The 20,747-nt window shown below is 42.6% G+C and overlaps 1 protein-coding gene and 10 non-coding genes across 11 annotated transcripts; 10 read left to right on the top strand and 1 right to left on the bottom strand.

The window, feature by feature from the left end:
• Window positions 1-4: 4 nt before the first annotated feature.
• trnar-acg (transfer RNA arginine (anticodon ACG)) lies at window positions 5-77 on the top strand. The gene has a single exon. It is a non-coding gene; the product is annotated as a tRNA-Arg (tRNA).
• A 2,088-nt stretch (window positions 78-2,165) lies between these two features.
• On the top strand, window positions 2,166-2,238 carry trnar-acg (transfer RNA arginine (anticodon ACG)). The gene has a single exon. It is a non-coding gene; the product is annotated as a tRNA-Arg (tRNA).
• Window positions 2,239-2,511: 273 nt separating this feature from the next.
• Window positions 2,512-2,584, top strand: trnar-acg (transfer RNA arginine (anticodon ACG)). The gene has a single exon. It is a non-coding gene; the product is annotated as a tRNA-Arg (tRNA).
• A 445-nt stretch (window positions 2,585-3,029) lies between these two features.
• trnar-acg (transfer RNA arginine (anticodon ACG)) lies at window positions 3,030-3,102 on the top strand. Its single transcript has one exon. It is a non-coding gene; the product is annotated as a tRNA-Arg (tRNA).
• A 2,088-nt stretch (window positions 3,103-5,190) lies between these two features.
• On the top strand, window positions 5,191-5,263 carry trnar-acg (transfer RNA arginine (anticodon ACG)). The gene has a single exon. It is a non-coding gene; the product is annotated as a tRNA-Arg (tRNA).
• Window positions 5,264-5,536: 273 nt separating this feature from the next.
• On the top strand, window positions 5,537-5,609 carry trnar-acg (transfer RNA arginine (anticodon ACG)). The gene has a single exon. It is a non-coding gene; the product is annotated as a tRNA-Arg (tRNA).
• A 445-nt stretch (window positions 5,610-6,054) lies between these two features.
• On the top strand, window positions 6,055-6,127 carry trnar-acg (transfer RNA arginine (anticodon ACG)). The gene has a single exon. It is a non-coding gene; the product is annotated as a tRNA-Arg (tRNA).
• A 446-nt stretch (window positions 6,128-6,573) lies between these two features.
• On the top strand, window positions 6,574-6,646 carry trnar-acg (transfer RNA arginine (anticodon ACG)). Its single transcript has one exon. It is a non-coding gene; the product is annotated as a tRNA-Arg (tRNA).
• Window positions 6,647-6,919: 273 nt separating this feature from the next.
• Window positions 6,920-6,992, top strand: trnar-acg (transfer RNA arginine (anticodon ACG)). Its single transcript has one exon. It is a non-coding gene; the product is annotated as a tRNA-Arg (tRNA).
• Window positions 6,993-8,735: 1,743 nt separating this feature from the next.
• Window positions 8,736-8,808, top strand: trnar-acg (transfer RNA arginine (anticodon ACG)). The gene has a single exon. It is a non-coding gene; the product is annotated as a tRNA-Arg (tRNA).
• Window positions 8,809-9,765: 957 nt separating this feature from the next.
• Window positions 9,766-18,493, bottom strand: LOC144181599 (dead end protein 1-like). Its single transcript, XM_077710178.1, is given in 6 exon segments — window positions 9,766-9,908; window positions 10,897-11,071; window positions 11,605-11,930; window positions 12,046-12,149; window positions 15,037-15,077; window positions 18,362-18,493. Coding segments are annotated over 6 exon segments (921 nt in total).
• Between the last annotated feature and the right edge of the window lie 2,254 nt (window positions 18,494-20,747).

The raw sequence follows: 20,747 nt of genomic DNA, 5'->3' as shown, positions 1-20,747 counted from the left end.
GACAGGGCTAGTGGCGCAATGGATAACGCGTCTGACTACGAATCAGGAGATTCCAGGTTCGACTCCTGGCTAGCTTGGTTTTCTGTTTATATTCCTGATACACAATTGGGTATACATCACTTTGATAATGGTAACCCATGACATTTGAATTACCATGGGCCATTTCTCGAACAGACAGGGCTAGTGGCGCAATGGATAATGCGTCTGACTACGAATTAGGAGATTCCTGGTTTGACTCCTGGCTGGCTTGAATTCCTATTTTCATTCCTGATACACAATTGGGAATACGTCATTTTGATCATTTTTACCCGCAAAGTTTGGATTACCATGGGCCTTTTTTCCAATAGACAGGGCTAGTGGCGCAATGGATAACGCGTCTGACGACGAATCAGGAGATTCCAGGTTCGACTCCTGGCTAGCTTGGTTTTCTGTTTATATTCCTGATACACATTGGGTGTACATCACTTTGATAATGTTAACCCATGACATTTGAATTACCATGGGCCATTTCTCTAGCAGACAGGGCTAGTGGCGCAATGGATAATACGTCTGACTATGAATCAGGAGATTCCTGGTTTGACTCCTGGCTAGTTTGGTTTTCTGTTTATATTCCTGATACACAATTGCGTATACATCACTTTGATAATGTTAACCCACGACATTTGAATTCCCATGGGCCATTCCTCCAACAGACAGGGCTAGTGGCGCAGTGGATAATACGTCTGACTATGAATCAAGAGATTCCTGGTTTGACTCCTGGCTGGCTTGATTTTCAGTTTTTATTCCTGATACACAATTGGGAATACGTAATTTTGATAATGTTAACCCACGACATTTGAATTACCATGGGCCTTTTTTCCAATAGACAGGGCTAATGGCGCAATGGATAACGCGTCTGACTACGAATCAGGAGATTCCAGGTTAACATTATCAAAGCGATGTACACCCAATAGACAGGGCTAGTGGCGCAATGGATAACGCGTCAGACTACGAATCAGGAGATTCCAGGTTCGACTCCTGGCTAGTTTGGTTTTCTGTTTATGGTCCTGATACACAATTGGGTATACATCACTTTGATAATGTTAACCCATGACATTTGAATTACCATGGGCCATTTCTCTAACAGACAGGGCTAGTGGGGCAATGGATAATACGTCTGACTATGAATCAGGAGATTCCTGGTTTGACTCCTGGCTAGTTTGGTTTTCTGTTCATATACCTGATACACAATTGCGTATACATCACTTTGATAATGTTAACCCACGACATTTGAATTCCCATGGGCCATTCCTCCAACAGACAGGGCTAGTGGCGCAATGGATAGTACGTCTGACTATGAATCAGGAGATTCCTGGTTTGACTCCTGGCTGGCTTGATTTTCAGTTTTTATTCCTGATACACAATTGGGAATAGGTAATTTTGATAATGTTAACCCACGACATTTGAATTACCATGGGCCTTTTATCCGCCAGGCAGGGCTAGAGGCGCAATGGATAGTGCTTCTGACTACGAATAAGGAGATTCCTGGTTTGACTCCTGTCTGGATTGATTTTCTGTTTTTATTCCTGATACACAATTAGGAATACTTAATTTTGATAATGTTAACCCACGACATTTGAATTACCATGGGCCTTTTTTCCGCCAGGCAGGGCTAGTGGCGCAATGGATAGTGTGTCTGACTACGAATAAGGAGATTCCTGGTTTGACTCCTGGCTGGCTTGATTTTCTGTTTTTATTCCTGATACACAATTGGGAATACACCACTTTGATAATGTTAACCCATGACATTTGAATTACCATGGGCCATTTCTCTAACAGACAGGGCTAGTGGCGCAATGGATAATACGTCTGACTGTGAATCAGGAGATTCCTGGTTTGACTGCTGGCTACTTTGGTTTTCTGTTTATATTCCTGATTCACAATTGCGTATAAATCACTTTGATAATGTTAACCCACGACATTTGAATTCCCATGGGCCATTCCTCCAACAGACAGGGCTAGTGGCGCAATGGATAATACGTCTGACTATGAATCAAGAGATTCCTGGTTTGACTCCTGGCTGGCTTGATTTCCAGTTTTTATTCCTGATACACAATTGGGAATACGTAATTTTGATAATGTTAACCCACGACATTTGAATTACCATGGGCCTTTTTTCATAGACAGGGCTAGTGGCGCAATGGATAACGCGTCTGACTACGAATCAGGAGATTCCAGGTTCGACTCCTGGCTAGCTTGGTTTTCTGTTTATATTCCTGATACACAATTGGGTATACATCACTTTGATAATGTTAACCCATGACATTTGAATTACCATGGGCCATTTCTCGAACAGACAGGGCTAGTGGCGCAATGGATAATGCGTCTGACTACGAAATAGGAGATTCCTGGTTTGACTCCTGGCTGGCTTGAATTCCTATTTTCATTCCTGATACACAATTGGGAATACGTCATTTTGATCATTTTTACCCGCAAAGTTTGGATTACCATGGGCCTTTATTCCAATAGACAGGGCTAGTGGCGCAATGGATAACGCGTCTGACTACGAATCAGGAGATTCCAGGTTCGACTCCTGGCTAGCTTGGTTTTCTGTTTATATTCCTGATACACATTGGGTGTGCGTCACTTTGATAATGTTAACCCATGACATTTGAATTACCATGGGCCATTTCTCTAACAGACAGGGCTAGTGGCGCAATGGATAATACGTCTGACTATGAATCAGGAGATTCCTGGTTTGACTCCTGGCTAGTTTGGTTTTCTGTTTATATTCCTGATACACAATTGCGTATATATCACTTTGATAATGTTAACCCACGACATTTGAATTCCCATGGGCCATTCCTCCAACAGACAGGGCTAGTGGCGCAATGGATAATACGTCTGACTATGAATCAAGAGATTCCTGGTTTGACTCCTGGCTGGCTTGATTTTCAGTTTTTATTCCTGATACACAATTGGGAATACGTAATTTTGATAATGTTAACCCACGACATTTGAATTACCATGGGCCTTTTTTCCAATAGACAGGGCTAGTGGCGCAATGGATAACGCGTCTGACTACGAATCAGGAGATTCCAGGTTCGACTCCTGGCTAGCTTGGTTTTCTGTTTATATTCCTGATACACAATTGGGTATACATCACTTTGATAATGGTAACCCATGACATTTGAATTACCATGGGCCATTTCTCGAACAGACAGGGCTAGTGGCGCAATGGATAATGCGTCTGACTACGAATTAGGAGATTCCTGGTTTGACTCCTGGCTGGCTTGAATTCCTATTTTCATTCCTGATACACAATTGGGAATACGTCATTTTGATCATTTTTACCCGCAAAGTTTGGATTACCATGGGCCTTTTTTCCAATAGACAGGGCTAGTGGCGCAATGGATAACGCGTCTGACGACGAATCAGGAGATTCCAGGTTCGACTCCTGGCTAGCTTGGTTTTCTGTTTATATTCCTGATACACATTGGGTGTACATCACTTTGATAATGTTAACCCATGACATTTGAATTACCATGGGCCATTTCTCTAGCAGACAGGGCTAGTGGCGCAATGGATAATACGTCTGACAATGAATCAGGAGATTCCTGGTTTGACTCCTGGCTAGTTTGGTTTTCTGTTTATATTCCTGATACACAATTGCGTATACATCACTTTGATAATGTTAACCCACGACATTTGAATTCCCATGGGCCATTCCTCCAACAGACAGGGCTAGTGGCGCAGTGGATAATACGTCTGACTATGAATCAAGAGATTCCTGGTTTGACTCCTGGCTGGCTTGATTTTCAGTTTTTATTCCTGATACACAATTGGGAATACGTAATTTTGATAATGTTAACCCACGACATTTGAATTACCATGGGCCTTTTTTCCAATAGACAGGGCTAATGGCGCAATGGATAACGCGTCTGACTACGAATCAGGAGATTCCAGGTTAACATTATCAAAGCGATGTACACCCAATAGACAGGGCTAGTGGCGCAATGGATAACGCGTCAGACTACGAATCAGGAGATTCCAGGTTCGACTCCTGGCTAGTTTGGTTTTCTGTTTATGGTCCTGATACACAATTGGGTATACATCACTTTGATAATGTTAACCCATGACATTTGAATTACCATGGGCCATTTCTCTAACAGACAGGGCTAGTGGGGCAATGGATAATACGTCTGACTATGAATCAGGAGATTCCTGGTTTGACTCCTGGCTAGTTTGGTTTTCTGTTCATATACCTGATACACAATTGCGTATACATCACTTTGATAATGTTAACCCACGACATTTGAATTCCCATGGGCCATTCCTCCAACAGACAGGGCTAGTGGCGCAATGGATAGTACGTCTGACTATGAATCAGGAGATTCCTGGTTTGACTCCTGGCTGGCTTGATTTTCAGTTTTTATTCCTGATACACAATTGGGAATAGGTAATTTTGATAATGTTAACCCACGACATTTGAATTACCATGGGCCTTTTATCCGCCAGGCAGGGCTAGAGGCGCAATGGATAGTGCTTCTGACTACGAATAAGGAGATTCCTGGTTTGACTCCTGTCTGGATTGATTTTCTGTTTTTATTCCTGATACACAATTGGGAATACTTAATTTTGATAATGTTAACCCACGACATTTGAATTACCATGGGCCTTTTTTCCGCCAGGCAGGGCTAGTGGCGCAATGGATAGTGTGTCTGACTACGAATAAGGAGATTCCTGGTTTGACTCCTGGCTGGCTTGATTTTCTGTTTTTATTCCTGATACACAATTGGGAATACACCACTTTGATAATGTTAACCCATGACATTTGAATTACCATGGGCCATTTCTCTAACAGACAGGGCTAGTGGCGCAATGGATAATACGTCTGACTGTGAATCAGGAGATTCCTGGTTTGACTGCTGGCTACTTTGGTTTTCTGTTTATATTCCTGATTCACAATTGCGTATAAATCACTTTGATAATGTTAACCCACGACATTTGAATTCCCATGGGCCATTCCTCCAACAGACAGGGCTAGTGGCGCAATGGATAATACGTCTGACTATGAATCAAGAGATTCCTGGTTTGACTCCTGGCTGGCTTGATTTCCAGTTTTTATTCCTGATACACAATTGGGAATACGTAATTTTGATAATGTTAACCCACGACATTTGAATTACCATGGGCCTTTTTTCATAGACAGGGCTAGTGGCGCAATGGATAACGCGTCTGACTACGAATCAGGAGATTCCAGGTTCGACTCCTGGCTAGCTTGGCTTTCTGTTTATATTCCTGATACACAATTGGGTATACATCACTTTGATAATGTTAACCCATGACATTTGAATTACCATGGGCCATTTCTCGAACAGACAGGGCTAGTGGCGCAATGGATAATGCGTCTGACTACGAAATAGGAGATTCCTGGTTTGACTCCTGGCTGGCTTGAATTCCTATTTTCATTCCTGATACACAATTGGGAATACGTCATTTTGATCATTTTTACCCGCAAAGTTTGGATTACCATGGGCCTTTATTCCAATAGACAGGGCTAGTGGCGCAATGGATAACGCGTCTGACTACGAATCAGGAGATTCCAGGTTCGACTCCTGGCTAGCTTGGTTTTCTGTTTATATTCCTGATACACATTGGGTGTGCGTCACTTTGATAATGTTAACCCATGACATTTGAATTACCATGGGCCATTTCTCTAACAGACAGGGCTAGTGGCGCAATGGATAATACGTCTGACTATGAATCAGGAGATTCCTGGTTTGACTCCTGGCTAGTTTGGTTTTCTGTTTATATTCCTGATACACAATTGCGTATATATCACTTTGATAATGTTAACCCACGACATTTGAATTCCCATGGGCCATTCCTCCAACAGACAGGGCTAGTGGCGCAATGGATAATACGTCTGACTATGAATCAAGAGATTCCTGGTTTGACTCCTGGCTGGCTTGATTTTCAGTTTTTATTCCTGATACACAATTGGGAATACGTAAATTTGATAATGTTAACCCACGACATTTGAATTACCATGGGCCTTTTTTCCAATAGACAGGGCTAGTGGCGCAATGGATAACGCGTCTGACTACGAATCAGGAGATTCCAGGTTCGACTCCTGGCTAGCTTGGTTTTCTGTTTATAGTCCTGATACACAAATGGGAATACATCACTTTGATAATGTTAACCCATGACATTTGAATTACCATGGGCCATTTCTCTAACAGACAGGGCTAGTGGCGCAATGGATAATACGTTTGACTATGAATCAGGAGATTCCTGGTTTGACTCCTGGCTAGTTTGGTTTTCTGTTTATATTCCTGATACACAATTGCGTATATATCACTTTGATAATGTTAACCCACGACATTTGAATTCCCATGGGCCATTCCTTCAACAGACAGGGCTAGTGGCGCAATGGGTAATACGTCTGACTATGAATCAAGAGATTCCTGGTTTGACTCCTGGCTGGCTTGATTTTCAGTTTTTATTCCTGATACACAATTGGGAATACATAATTTTGATAATGTTAACCCACGACATTTGAATTACCATGGGCCTTTTTTCCAATAGACAGGGCTAGTGGCGCAATGGATAATGCGTCTGACTACGAATCAGGAGATTCCAGGTTCGACTCCTGGCTAGCTTGGTTTTCTGTTTATATTCCTGATACACAGTTGGGTATACATCACTTTGATAATGTTAACCCATGACATTTGAATTACCATGGGCCATTTCTCGAACAGACAGGGCTAGTGGCGCAATGGATAATGCGTCTGACTACGAATTAGGAGATTCCTGGTTTGACTCCTGGCTGGCTTGAATTCCTATTTTCATTCCTGATACACAATTGGGAATACGTCATTTTGATCATTTTTACCCGCAAAGTTTGGATTACCATGGGCCTTTTTTCCAATAGACAGGGCTAGTGGCGCAATGGATAACGCGTCTGACTACGAATCAGGAGATTCCAGGTTCGACTCCTGGCTAGCTTGGTTTTCTGTTTATATTCCTGATACACATTGGGTGTACATCACTTTGATAATGTTAACCCATGACATTTGAATTACCATGGGCCATTTCTCTAACAGACAGGGCTAGTGGCGCAATGGATAATACGTCTGACTATGAATCAGGAGATTCCTGGTTTGACTCCTGGCTAGTTTGGTTTTCTGTTTATATTCCTGATACACAATTGCGTATACATCACTTTGATAATGTTAACCCACGACATTTGAATTCCCATGGGCCATTCCTCCAATAGACAGGGCTAGTGGCGCAATGGATAATACATCTGACTATGAATCAAGAGATTCCTGGTTAGACTCCTGGCTGGCTTGATTTTCAGTTTTTATTCCTGATACACAATTGGGAATACGTAATTTTGATAATGTTAACCCACGACATTTGAATTACCATGGGCCTTTTTTCCAATAGACAGGGCTAATGGCGCAATGGATAACGCGTCTGACTACGAATCAGGAGATTCCAGGTTAACATTATCAAAGCGATGTACACCCAATAGACAGGGCTAGTGGCGCAATGGATAACGCGTCTGACTACGAACCAGGAGATTCCAGGTTCGACTCTTGGCTAGTTTGGTTTACTGTTTATAGTCCTGATACACAATTGGGTATACATCACTTTGATAATGTTAACCCATGACATTTGAATTACCATGGGCCATTTCTCTAACAGACAGGGCTAGTGGCGCAATGGATAATACGTCTAACTATGAATCAGGAGATTCCTGGTTTGACTCCTGGCTAGTTTGGTTTTCTGTTCATATACCTGATACACAATTGCGTATACATCACTTTGATAATGTTAACCCACGACATTTGAATTCCCATGGGCCATTCCTCCAACAGACAGGGCTAGTGGCGCAATGGATAGTACGTCTGACTATGAATCAGGAGATTCCTGGTTTGACTCCTGGCTGGCTTGATTTTCAGTTTTTATTCCTGATACACAATTGGGAATAGGTAATTTTGATAATGTTAACCCACGACATTTGAATTACCATGGGCCTTTTATCCGCCAGGCAGGGCTAGAGGCGCAATGGATAGTGCTTCTGACTACGAATAAGGAGATTCCTGGTTTGACTCCTGTCTGGATTGATTTTCTGTTTTTATTCCTGATACACAATTGGGAATACTTAATTTTGATAATGTTAACCCACGACATTTGAATTACCATGGGCCTTTTTTCCGCCAGGCAGGGCTAGTGGCGCAATGGATAGTGTGTCTGACTACGAATAAGGAGATTCCTGGTTTGACTCCTGGCTGGCTTGATTTTCTGTTTTTATTCCTGATACACAATTGGGAATACACCACTTTGATAATGTTAACCCATGACATTTGAATTACCATGGGCCATTTCTCTAACAGACAGGGCTAGTGGCGCAATGGATAATACGTCTGACTGTGAATCAGGAGATTCCTGGTTTGACTGCTGGCTACTTTGGTTTTCTGTTTATATTCCTGATTCACAATTGCGTATAAATCACTTTGATAATGTTAACCCACGACATTTGAATTCCCATGGGCCATTCCTCCAACAGACAGGGCTAGTGGCGCAATGGATAATACGTCTGACCATGAATCAAGAGATTCCTGGTTTGACTCCTGGCTGGCTTGATTTCCAGTTTTTATTCCTGATACACAATTGGGAATACGTAATTTTGATAATGTTAACCCACGACATTTGAATTACCATGGGCCTTTTTTCCATAGACAGGGCTAGTGGCGCAATGGATAACGCATCTGACTACGAATCAGGAGATTCCAGGTTCGACTCCTGGCTAGCTTGGTTTTCTGTTTATATTCCTGATACACAATTGGGTATACATCACTTTGATAATGTTAACCCATGACATTTGAATTACCATGGGCCATTTCTCGAACAGACAGGGCTAGTGGCGCAATGGATAATGCGTCTGACTATGGAATTAGGAGATTCCAGGTTCGACTCCTGGCTAGCTTGGTTTTCTGTTTATATTCCTGATACACAATTGGGTATACATCACTTTGATAATGTTAACCCATGACATTTGAATTACCATGGGCCATTTCTCTAACAGACAGGGCTAGTGGCGCAATGGATAATACGTCTGACTATGATTTAGGGGATTCCTGGTTTGACTCCTGGCTAGTTTGATTTTCTGTTCATATACCTGATATACAATTGCGTATACATCACTTTGATAATGTTAACCCACGACATTTGAATTCCCATGGGCCATTCCTCCAACAGACAGGGCTAGTGGTGCAATGGATAGTACGTCTGACTATGAATCAGGAGATTCCTGGTTTGACTCCTGGCTGGCTTGATTTTCAGTTTTTATTCCTGATACACAATTGGGAATACTTAATTTTGATAATGTTAACCCACGACATTTGAATTACCATGGGCCTTTTTTCCGCCAGGCAGGGCTAGTGGCGCAATGGATAGTGCGTCTGACTATGAATAAGGAGATTCCTGGTTTGACTCCTGGCTGGCTTGATTTTCTGTTTTTATTCCTGATACACAATTGGGAATACGTAATTTTGATAATGTTAACCCACGACATTTGAATTACCATGGTCCTTTTCTCCAACAGACAGGGCTAGTGGAGCAATGGATAACGTGTCTGACTACGAATCAGGAGATTCCAGGTTTGACTCCTGGCTGGCTTGGTTTTCTGTTTGTATTCCTGATACACAATTGGGTATACATCACTTTGATAATGTTAACCCATGACATTTGAATTACCATGGGCCATTTCTCTTACCGCAAGAGGTGCTGAGCTGCCCTCTCTCTGGCGATTTCCAGCGTGGCTTCTTCGGTGGGTCCGGGCCAGATCACCAGCAGGCCTGGCAAGACGGCGCCTACGTCTGGGATACGAACCGTGTAGGTGAAGTTTAAGTATCCTTCGCAGCAAGAACGGCGGAAGTTGAACTCAAAGTGCGGTGCACCAATTCCAGTCGCAGCTAAACATTCTCCAGGTTAGAGAAAGCAGAGGCTACAGCGCAGGGTTGCGGATTCGGACCCGTGGCTCCGGAGATTTTAACCCGAGCGAGCCGAGGCGATCGCAGGGGTTGTTTTGGGCCTGACCGCCGCGACTTGTACAAGCGAGAAAGCCTTTTGTGTGCTTGCATTTGGGGGTCCCAGTTGACTGAGATGTTGAAGCCATACTGCTTCCTAAAGGCTAGAAAGAAAGAAAAAAAAGTGTCCATTAAAAAGCCAATTCGAAGATTAAGAGGAGAATAGAAATGTTCCCAAAATATAAAAGCAACATCATATCAGTTAGTCAGTTTTACAGTGGTAGCATTGGATAGACCAGGGGTGTCCAAACTACGGCCTGCGGGCCATGCAGGCCTGCTTATTGTTATGATTAGCCTCGGGTGTGGAACCCAGGAGAGAATATCGTGACAAAATAACCTTACAAGCAATAAAATGGAGAAAAACAACCAAAATACAAACATAAGTGGGGAGAAGGAAAGAAAACGAGGGACACGCACGCCCACGTCGACCAAAGGGAGAAAAGACACACACAAACACGGGGTTGCAATACACAGACCGGTGGTTGATGGAGAAAAACCAACACCTGGGTCACACAAGGGAAGGAGAGCCAGAAAGGACAAAGCAGGTGAAACATCAAACATATTTTTACTAGGAAGGCCGACATTGAATTGTTTCAGTCTCATTGCCAGTCAAAATGCATTGGACGTCTATGACCATCAATGACAAGTTAATACTTCAAAATAGCCTTTAAAAACATGTTTTTAACCTCATTCCGATCCTCTTTAACAAATGACAACGGAAAGATATCGAGTTGGCCCTGATTTCCTTGGATTTTTATGAAAGCAACCCTCACAGAAAAAAGTTGGGACATACTCTTCTACAGTATCTGTTAACTTTCAACCAGGATTGGATGCCCAGTAACTGTAATTGACCCATCTTCCGCTTGCACCCTCTTCACCATAGAAGCAGCATGGTGAGATGTGAAGTCGACAATAGCCAACAAAGTCTCTCTTTTGTTTGGACCTGTCAAATAAAGCTTCTCAACACCTTCAATCATTCTGCGCAGCACCTGGCGGATAGAAACAAAAACATCTTTGTTTGTGTTCAATTTAACGTATTCTTAATTTGACCTGCAAACAGTGTGCCGTTCATTAACCTGAAAGGAAATGCATTTTTTCTGTCACCTCCCATAAATCTGCACCTGCCACACCAATATTTATTCACATCTAATTTGTAAAAATCAGATTAAGATATCACAGAGAGACAATTTCTTTCAGAAAGTCTGTTATCATTTGAATATTTTTGACAATTTTTGTGTAAGGGGGGTTCAAATCCTGGTCGGTCCATCTGTGTGGAGTTTGCATGTTCTCCCCAGGTCTACGTGGATTTCTTCCGGGTACTACGGTTTCCTCCTACATTACAAGGAGCCATGTGGGGGTGTGGCTTATAATTCTTTTCATCCAAAAGAGTCAAATGAAAATAAAGAATGCTGCCAAAAATAACTGCATATAAACTATATTCCTATCCATGGGTCAAATTTAAAGTATAAAAAAACAAGGACTGTCGGAGTAAAATGAGTTAAAAAAACAGCAGCTGAAAAACCTTAAAAAGTTGATCTTTTTGGACGATCATTGGCAACTCAGTGATCCAAAGCTGCCTTTACTCTGTGCTACGGTACACGACTATGCGCACGCCGGGCTCCAGCATGTGACCGTGTAGCTGGTGTATTGCTGCTTGAGCAATCTCCGCTGAGCCGTATTTGGCATAGGCAAAACCGCGGTTGTGCCCACTGAAGTTCATCATCAGTCGAAACTCCCAAAGTGGCCCCGCCGAACTGAAAAGGGAAATCAGTTTGTCTTCGTAGGTGTCTCGAGGAATACGGCCGATAAAAACTTCACAATTGGATCCTGGTGCCGGACCATGCCAAACTTTCATAGAAATGAAGAAAAAAAGTAGGGAAAGGTTTGACATCGTAATTTAATATTTTGACATCTGAGTTGTATGCCTTGTGAACATCTAGAATGGAAATGTTAATTTTCTCACCACTTGGTGGTCCCCCATATTTGCGCTGTCCATGAACTTGTGTCAGCCTTATGTTGGTTTTTTGAAGCCACTTTTCCAGTATCCAACGGGTTCTTAATTGGCACCTGAGAAGAAAGAGCAATCCACAGTGACGACTCCAAACTAATTAAAAACCAAGAAATCTCATTACAGGTGGCCCGGTGGCCTTGTGGTTATGTTGTCCTGGGTTCAAATCCAGATCAGACCACCTGTGTGGAGATTGCATGTTCTTCATTGTGCCTGTGTGCGTTCCAAAACATGCAAGGTAGACTGATTGCACAATCAAAATTGTCCTCAGGTATGAGTTTGAGTGTGAAATGATGTCTGTCTGCCCAAAGTCAGCTGGGATAGGCTCCAGCACCCTCTGCAACCCTAATCAGGATAAAGTGGTTCAGAAAATGAATGAATGAACACACCTCTTTTAAGTGTGCAATGCTGTCCTGAGTTAATTGTTTTTGTTGGTTCATAGTTTGTTTTAGTCCAATTCAACGTTCTATGAATTAAGATTTTTTTTACTGCACAGAGAAGAACTTAAACTACTTTTTGCTCTTGATTTTATATTATGGGAGTCAATGTCAATGTATTGCACAGTCTGGTAGGCCTCATTTAGGGAGAAGTGGGCTTTGTTGAGTGAAATGTGTCCGGTCATTCAGTCAAAAATGACAATGTCCGACATGACAAGTTGTTACTCTTAAACGCGAGTGAAACGTGTGCAAAAGTGCAGCTGACAAATACTAATGAACTCCGTTTCAACAATTTGTCATGGCAAAATGGCGGACCATCAAAACCTGATCTGATATTGTCCAAGTACTTCAAAACTTGTACATCTCCGTAATACAGGAGGAGGAGGTAACAAATGTATTCCTGGACAAGTGGTTGAACAAACAGGACTTGTGTGGTATCAAGTCAAAGAAAAAGACTCTGACACTGTGCATCGGCGTCATGGAAATCAGCTGCGTGCCAGAGCTCAGCCTCTGAAATAAACACTGAGACGTCTGAACCTGATGCACAGTGACATAATGAAGACATATTTTACTCATTCTTTTTATTGTAGCTGTTGCATTTTGATATGACTACTGTAGGATTAAACTCTGGTTCTTAACTCAATCACAATATGAACAAAAAGCTCTGTCTGAGATTCTTCTTTTGAGGTTGATAAGGAGAGAGGTGTTCTGGATGATGTGGATTCGAGGATGGAGAGTGTGAAGTCCGGAAAAGACACCCCTCTCGGCAATCGTGGACCAGTCCGCATCATTGTCAATCAGCAGTAAATATGCATTTGTGTAATACTATCACTGGGCAAATGAGAGTCTGGGCGATGTCTTTCTCTCTTCCGCTTGGGACAGCGAAACTCAGGGGGTTTATTCTTTGGGAGAGAGACCCAGAGCTCTGTATGGATCAATTTGTCAGGAATAAATCATCTGCGGATTAACTCGATCAACCCTGGTTTGTCTTCTCCGATGCTGAACACGCTCCGTTGTTAGACGGGATAAAACAGAGTTAAGGAAATGGAGTCAGGTGCTGAAATGATTAGTCTCACACAGTGTATCAATCGGTTCCGTCTGACCCGACCTTTACTGAAATGCTCAGACCGTGCATAAAAAAACAAGCAGATATGTTGAATAGCTCAGTAAATGATACCCGCTGCTGTTCATTCTGTTGTTTGCATACTTGTTTTTTGTAAAAAAAAAATAATAATAAACTTTGTTATGAAGGAAACGGGTTGTTTTGAAAAAAATACTGCTTTAAATTTATAAGGAGGATGATGGTGTATTCCAACCTATTAGGGATAAATTCGTTCAGTCCACCTGTTGCACGCACGGTAGCGCATGCGTACTTTGGTGTCTGTAATGTTGTGCTCTTGGTTCCATGTAAAAGACGTTAACATTGACTGTGTCCTGGCTTTCTTCTTCAATACAGTACAGGCATTAAGCAGGCTCAAATGTTGAAGACTTTTAAACGTAACTGTGCTCTTTAGCTTCGTGGGGGCACAAATGAATTTAAGCTTCGAAAGGTAGCTAAACTGCATGGAGATGAGAAAAGTTTAGCCATGGGAGTGGCATAAAAGCCTAAATGGCGCAACCCTGTTGTTACAAACCTTATAACCAAAACTACTCTTCAAACACCCATATTGGAATACTCCAACAAAAATAAAAATAATTATTCATGCAAATCAAACTATGAAATGGCGAGAACCTGACGCTAATGGGGCGGGTTCGCTAGATACCAAAAGCACGAAAACCACGCAAATCCCATCGAACTTGATTAAAAGTCGAGCCAATCTTGTCTAAGAAGCACCTAAAAAGTCGGTCGAAGTGTGATGAAAGTGTGGTAGAAATTGAAAGTGACAAATTGAGCCACATGAGCTCTTAACCAAAGTCCCAAGCCAGTGCAAGAAAAGAAACATGGCGGCGTTATAGATGAGATTCAAGTGGTGAATTAAAACACATGGCTATACTCACCTGTGCTTTTGCGCGGCACAATTCAAACATTTTCTGGTGTATCGCGTTTCTTTCCATCTTTTCAAAAATGATAATCACGGATCGAGGAAGTGTACCCGTAATTGCCAAAATGGGCGGGGCCAGAACGTCACTCCGTGTCCGGAGAAATTTTATTCCATAAAAAAAAAAAAAAATCAAAAAAAGGAGGGCTATACTTTTTTTTTTAATGTGGAAAAGCATATGGGGTGTCTAAACGTACAAAACGAGGACTTCTCAACTTAAATGCATTTATTTTTTTAAAACCTTGATTTACAAAAGTGAAATAAGACATGTTAAAGGGACCATTCATTGAAGGAAGTTCGACTTTCAAAGATCGTCTAACCGGGGGGTGATAGGCAAATCACATTGAACCTCACTTTAAATGTCGCTTTGGTTGGTGCAGAAAATAAAATATGTCGTCACTTACACTTGAAAGTATTGTTTACATTATCACCCAAGTCTTGTATGCATACGTTGTACATTTCACACTTACCTTGAGACCCACAATTGCTTCTTCTTGGCTGTCCTAGAAACCTGAAAGATCCCTAAATACAAAATCAAAAGGCTATTAATAATATTCAAATGAACTTTGGACTGCGAGAGGGAGGAAGAGCTTTAAACTGGAGCTAGATATACAGACGTTGTCTTTTCCCTTGTGAATATAAAGAAAGTCCCCCATTGAAGCTTCAATTAAATCTTGCCTGTGATTTTGTCACTTGTGTCCCAAAATCCTTCAGAGCAAAAACACTAATCAGATTATTTAATTTTAGAGCAATTAACTTAACATAGGTAACTGTTAGGATCATCAATAAGTACACTAATATAATAATAAAACTATACGGGCACACATTTGATTCAATTATAGACATTTAATTACATTTACATCTCTGATGATCTAGATGCAAGTGAGAATACATTCCAACATCGTCTCCATCACGAGTAATTTTACCGTGCGGGCATTTCTCCTACCTCTTTGAGGCCGTAAATCAAAACAAATACAAGGTTATGAATTCAAAAGCAAAAAAAAAAAAAAACACCTGCAACAAACATAGCATATCAGGTATACAATAATAAAAATTAAAAGGAACTCAAAACAAAGTTCATTGGAATTTAAACAAACAAACTGTCATTCAACAAAACAATTCCATAAAGAAGCGAAAATAGCGTCACGATTTACGACACTATGCGAGTAATCACGAAGGTTGCTTGGATAGCAATCATGCTGCATAAGCATAGTCTTAAGCCTCCTTCCAGGTCTGTATTCCTTGAAGTCCAGTAAACAGTCCTTGGAAGGAAGACTCGGTAATTTGTTACGATCCCGAGTGCTCTTCAGACAAATTGAAGAATTTTCCATACAAAAGCGATTAAATGCACAAATATAATGGTATTACAGAATTAATCCAACAGTAACGCAGACCAACACAAACATCAATAGTAAAGTCCAGCCGGCAAGATACTTTTTTAAACGTCCAAAAGCACATAGCGCAGTGAAGTTTCTAAATATACAAATATAAAGTGAATTTCCCCGCCTGTAGCACATGCTATGTTGATTCAAAGGTTGAGTGAGGAAGTGGAGAGACCAGCTGAAGTCGTCTTGGTCGCCGCTGTCGAGTGCTCTGGCAGACAAAATGGTCGCCGGAGGTGATTGACATCAACTAGGAAAGCAGCCAGCTATCAATTACGGTGAAGGTAACTACATCCCAAATCTTGCTCAGTTGATGAATTTCCTTCCCGTGGTGATGACTGATGTTGTGCTAGACCTCCAAGAGACTGCCTTGGAGGTTGATGATTGATAATTGTTCTCGCTCTGCTGACTGACCACACTTGGACTACATATTTATTGATAATTCATTTGTCAGTCTGTTGTTTTTTGTGCACTATGCGGTGAAAGCTTAAAATCTCACTATACTTGTATAATGACAATAAAAGCATTCAATTCAAGAAGTTGTCACAAAACTAGATTCAAGATTTAGCGTCAATAAAAAAGTAGTACTGTAATGGCACCTATATGCCATTTCAACTATGCCTGTTCTCTGGAACACATTTACCACATCTCCATGGAAACATCAGCGTTGATAGATGCAATGTATGTCCATACCTTGCTGGATTCTATCATTCCATACCCGAGAGACCCCGAATAAGGCAACTCTGGGTCAGAGGATTTTTCAAGTGGCAATGTTAGGCCAATATCTGGAGAAAATGGGACAAGTCACATGGGGAGGGGAAAAATACCACAAACAGTCAATCCCTAACAGCATACCTGTTAAGATGCTTCTGTCAGTGCCATAAAAATGGACAGGGGACAGTTTTTCAGTCTCGGGGTGAGAGGCGCCGTCATCGGTGATTAGGGAAGACACCGCTGACCCTTTGGCGCTTGGACTGTGACCCTGGCCTGACCTCTGTGTGCAATACTGGTTGCGCTCCACACCAACCAATCCTCTTCCTGCACTTGCGATGAAACATGCCACAGAGCGAGCAAAAATTAGACACCGAAGAAGCAGGCATACTCATTTTTAGAGAACAGCCTTAGTGTTATACAGAAGTACCTCGACAAACGAGCACCGCGACATAGGAGTAAAATTTCCAGCAAAGATTTATCTTTAGATACGAGACACATATTGAGATACGATAAAGCCAGGTAGCCAAGACATGAAGTTGTTTATGATTTAATTTTTGCCTCATCTTTTGTGTATTACAGATTTCTATGAGCACTGGGCAGAGCGTGGCATTTTTTTCAAACACTTGAAAATCATCTTTCACTCATTGAAAGGAAAGGCATGCTCACCGTGGTCCTAGGAGATGTTGACTTCTCACTGTCATGCCAGTGCTCTTGAAAACCAAAGGTGGTTGGTGTCCCAACCAGTGCATGGGGACAGTGCATTCAAAGCCGGCTCAGAACAGGACCGAGTTCCATATTGTAAAGTGGTCGAGTGGTATTCCCCACCACGGTCTGTTTGAGAATTATATGAGGAGGGCTGAGGCAGATTTTCGGATGACACTCCCACCTGAGGAAAGACGACCCGTTATTTTCACCAGCGGAGAAGAATATCTTCGGTGTGTGTGTGGATACACAATTACCTCAGAGAGTTGGGTGTTGATAACTAGTTGGGAAACTGCGTGGGTAGGGGGGAAAGGAGTCTGACTGTTCAAATGGTTGAGTTCAAAAAGATACTATCTGATAGAATTAAAAATAAAAATCGAAATAAATATGTACATAGCAGCCAATGAATCCAAATGTACAGAACAGATAGAAAATACTATGATACTTGCCTCGAGAGTCAGGTTTTCGGTGTCCTGGGAGTGGGTGGGCCGCTGCCACTGGTTTTTGCAAGCACTCCTTGAAGAAAAATCTCAGCATGCTTAAGTAAGTCAACGTACACACCCACCCCAAAATACTTTCCGCTTCATTTCAGGAAATTTAAGGTCTGTATCTACTTTTGCTGTAATAAGGGGATTAATTCTGACGTTTTACTTTTTTGTTCTCTCCGAATAATACAAAGTGGAAAATGGTTAATTTTGACGCTACATGAAGAGGAAGTTGTTTGGTTTGGGGTCAGCGACGTAATGTCTATCCATGCAAAACTACTTTTCCCGTGAGAACTCACGTGTCGAATAGACACTCGCTCTTAGTGCCAGAGCAGCCAGATAGTAGATTTCACTGGAGCCCACTGCCCTTGGGTCGCTCAGCCACGTATTACTTACTCTGACTCCTGGGAAGAGCTCTATGCCGACTCCTTGTACCCGTAGTGTGCCCCATGCCCTGATTTCCTCACGTTTCCAGTTTGGATAAAATGGAGGCCCCCGGCTTAGCTACACACCCTCCCATCATCATCGAAGATGGGCAGAGTGCCCGGGTCGCCACCGGCCTGTACCCACTTATCCAGCCAGTCTGATTCCTGAAGGGGTTTTACAGCTATTCCCTTGATCCACCGGTCCGTGGACTCAGCCATCTTACAGGCACGCCTCACATGTATTATTTGAATGGCTTTTTCAAGGCGCGTTACCGACAATTCTCTGTCCCTTGCCCACGAATAGAACAGCCCGTCGCATGTGGACAATGGCAAATGGAGCCATTCTTTCACGGTTTTCCTCACAGCCTTGTCAATCCGAGCGAGAATTGTTGCCGGCACTCTACCTAGCTCAGCTCGGTAGATAATCCTTGGGATGGCGTATGCGTTCAAAACCTTCATGCGTTGTGAAGGCTTGAGGGGGCTCCGGGAGATGCTTGTCAGCCACGATTCCACCAAACCGAGGTATTGCACTGATTCCCCAGGACTAATCATATGGACAGGACATCCATTGATCGTCCAGGGTTTACGGTGGTTAACGACTCTGTGATGCAATAGGAAGTCTCGCAGTCATGTGAGTTGGCAAAACTGCTCCAAGATCCGTATGTTCCCCTCCATTGCCTCCCAGGAAGAGCTAACCAATACTAAGTCGTCAGCAAAGGCCAGCGCGGCGATTTCCAGTTCCGCCCAACTCAGCCCGTTCTTTCTCTCTTCGAGAGTGTGGATGAGAGGGTCCACGGCCAGGTTGAACAACAATGGTGACATGAGGTCGCCCTGTTTTACGCCATATGTTACACTATTAATATATTTCTGTGGGATTTTCTAGGTAATGTCCCAACTAATTTATTATATCTTTAATACTTATCTTTATTATCCTATTTATCCATCCACGTCGTCTTTTTAACCGTTATTATAGTCTATCCTGCAGCCTGACCGGTTCGAATCACAGCAAACCATTTAATAGAGATAGGCGGAGACAAGATATAGGTGGGAATACATGAACACGAAAAGGAGGTGGTCACAAAAAAAGGTGTAGTGTATGTTTTTGTCAGGAGTGGCTTGGTTGCCCCACCTGGCATGATCTCGTGATTGTTATCACCTGTGGCTAATTAGGAGATTAGGTTTTCCTGGCTATTTAAGCATTATGGTTTTTGTTGAAGGGTTGTCGGATCGTCTGGTTTGTTCCCCTGAGTTTCTACGTTGGTCATGCCGTTTTCTTGACGCCACGCTGCATGTTTCATTTCTGTATTAGTAAGTTTTCAAGCCAAGTTGTTTGTTAATTTTTTTCCCATTAATTAAACCAAGCAACAAATGCAACGCAACTGCCTCCCCTTTTTCATCGGCGTCTCCGCACCTGGGTTCACCTCCCCCCCGATCGCGTCGCATTACGCGACAGGATCGTAACAGTTTTAACCACTAGGTGTAAATACAATTTTATTACCACTTTAATCTTGTCCTTTTGAAATGTTTTTTTCTCTCAAAATGATTTAATCTCTGCAGGGACAAGGCCGGGGCTTCCTGTAGAGTAGACAATGCAATGCTCGATTAGAATCATGTTCGCACATTCTTGGTCAGTGTCCAGCGGTGCAGAAAAGTAGGATATGGCGACAACAAGGTGTGCAAGCTCCTAGTCAAGGAGGCTGAGGAGTATGGCTGGACGACACACAGGGAATTCCACATAACTGACCAGGAGGGTGTTCTCCGAGTGCCCGACCTCGTCTGTGTCAAAAGTCTAGCAGTCTTAATCCTCGATGCGACTATCCGTTATGAGACTGAGAAAGGAGTTCTCGAACGGGAGGCTAAAGAGAAGGTTGACCACTACCAGCCAGTTGCTGCCATGATTGCATTAAAACTTGGAGGAAGTTGCGCAATGGTCAGAGACTATCCTGTGGGGGCAAGGGGCAAATGGCCAAAGCAAAACTTCCGGCTTTTGAACGAGCAAGAAATACCCAGGGAGAGGGCGTGGGCCCTAGCCCATCTGATAAGCCGTAGGACCCTCATGTATTCCTTAGATGTACTGAGGGATTTTACGCGCAAACCATACGGTGGGGGTCCCTCCGATCGTTGTTAGGGAAAGGTGTGTATCGGAAAGTGGGTGCACACCAAACCAGGAGAAGGAACTGTCCTCCTTGACCCATGATATGAACAATGAGATACTGGAGGTACTAGTGGAGGTAATTGTCATTATGGTATGACCTAGTCATAGGTGGGGACCCTAACAAGCCTCTGCGCGGTTCAATCAGCAAAACTCAGTGCGAAAGTCATGAGAGCGATCCTGGTTGAGCCTTCCATTGGAAGGCATGTGAGTGAGATCAATAACAAGAGCCTGCTTGAGGTTGCTTGGTATGCGAGTGACAAGATGAAAGATGGATTGTGGCCGGAACGATGAAGGCTAAAAAGAGCTAAGTAGCGCCAT

The sequence above is a fragment of the Stigmatopora nigra genome, chromosome 23 (genome assembly GCF_051989575.1).
Source record: "Stigmatopora nigra isolate UIUO_SnigA chromosome 23, RoL_Snig_1.1, whole genome shotgun sequence".
NCBI lineage: Eukaryota > Metazoa > Chordata > Actinopteri > Syngnathiformes > Syngnathidae > Stigmatopora > Stigmatopora nigra.
The sequence above is the reverse complement of the archived record's forward strand: the minus strand, read 5'-3'. Positions and strand labels throughout refer to the sequence as shown.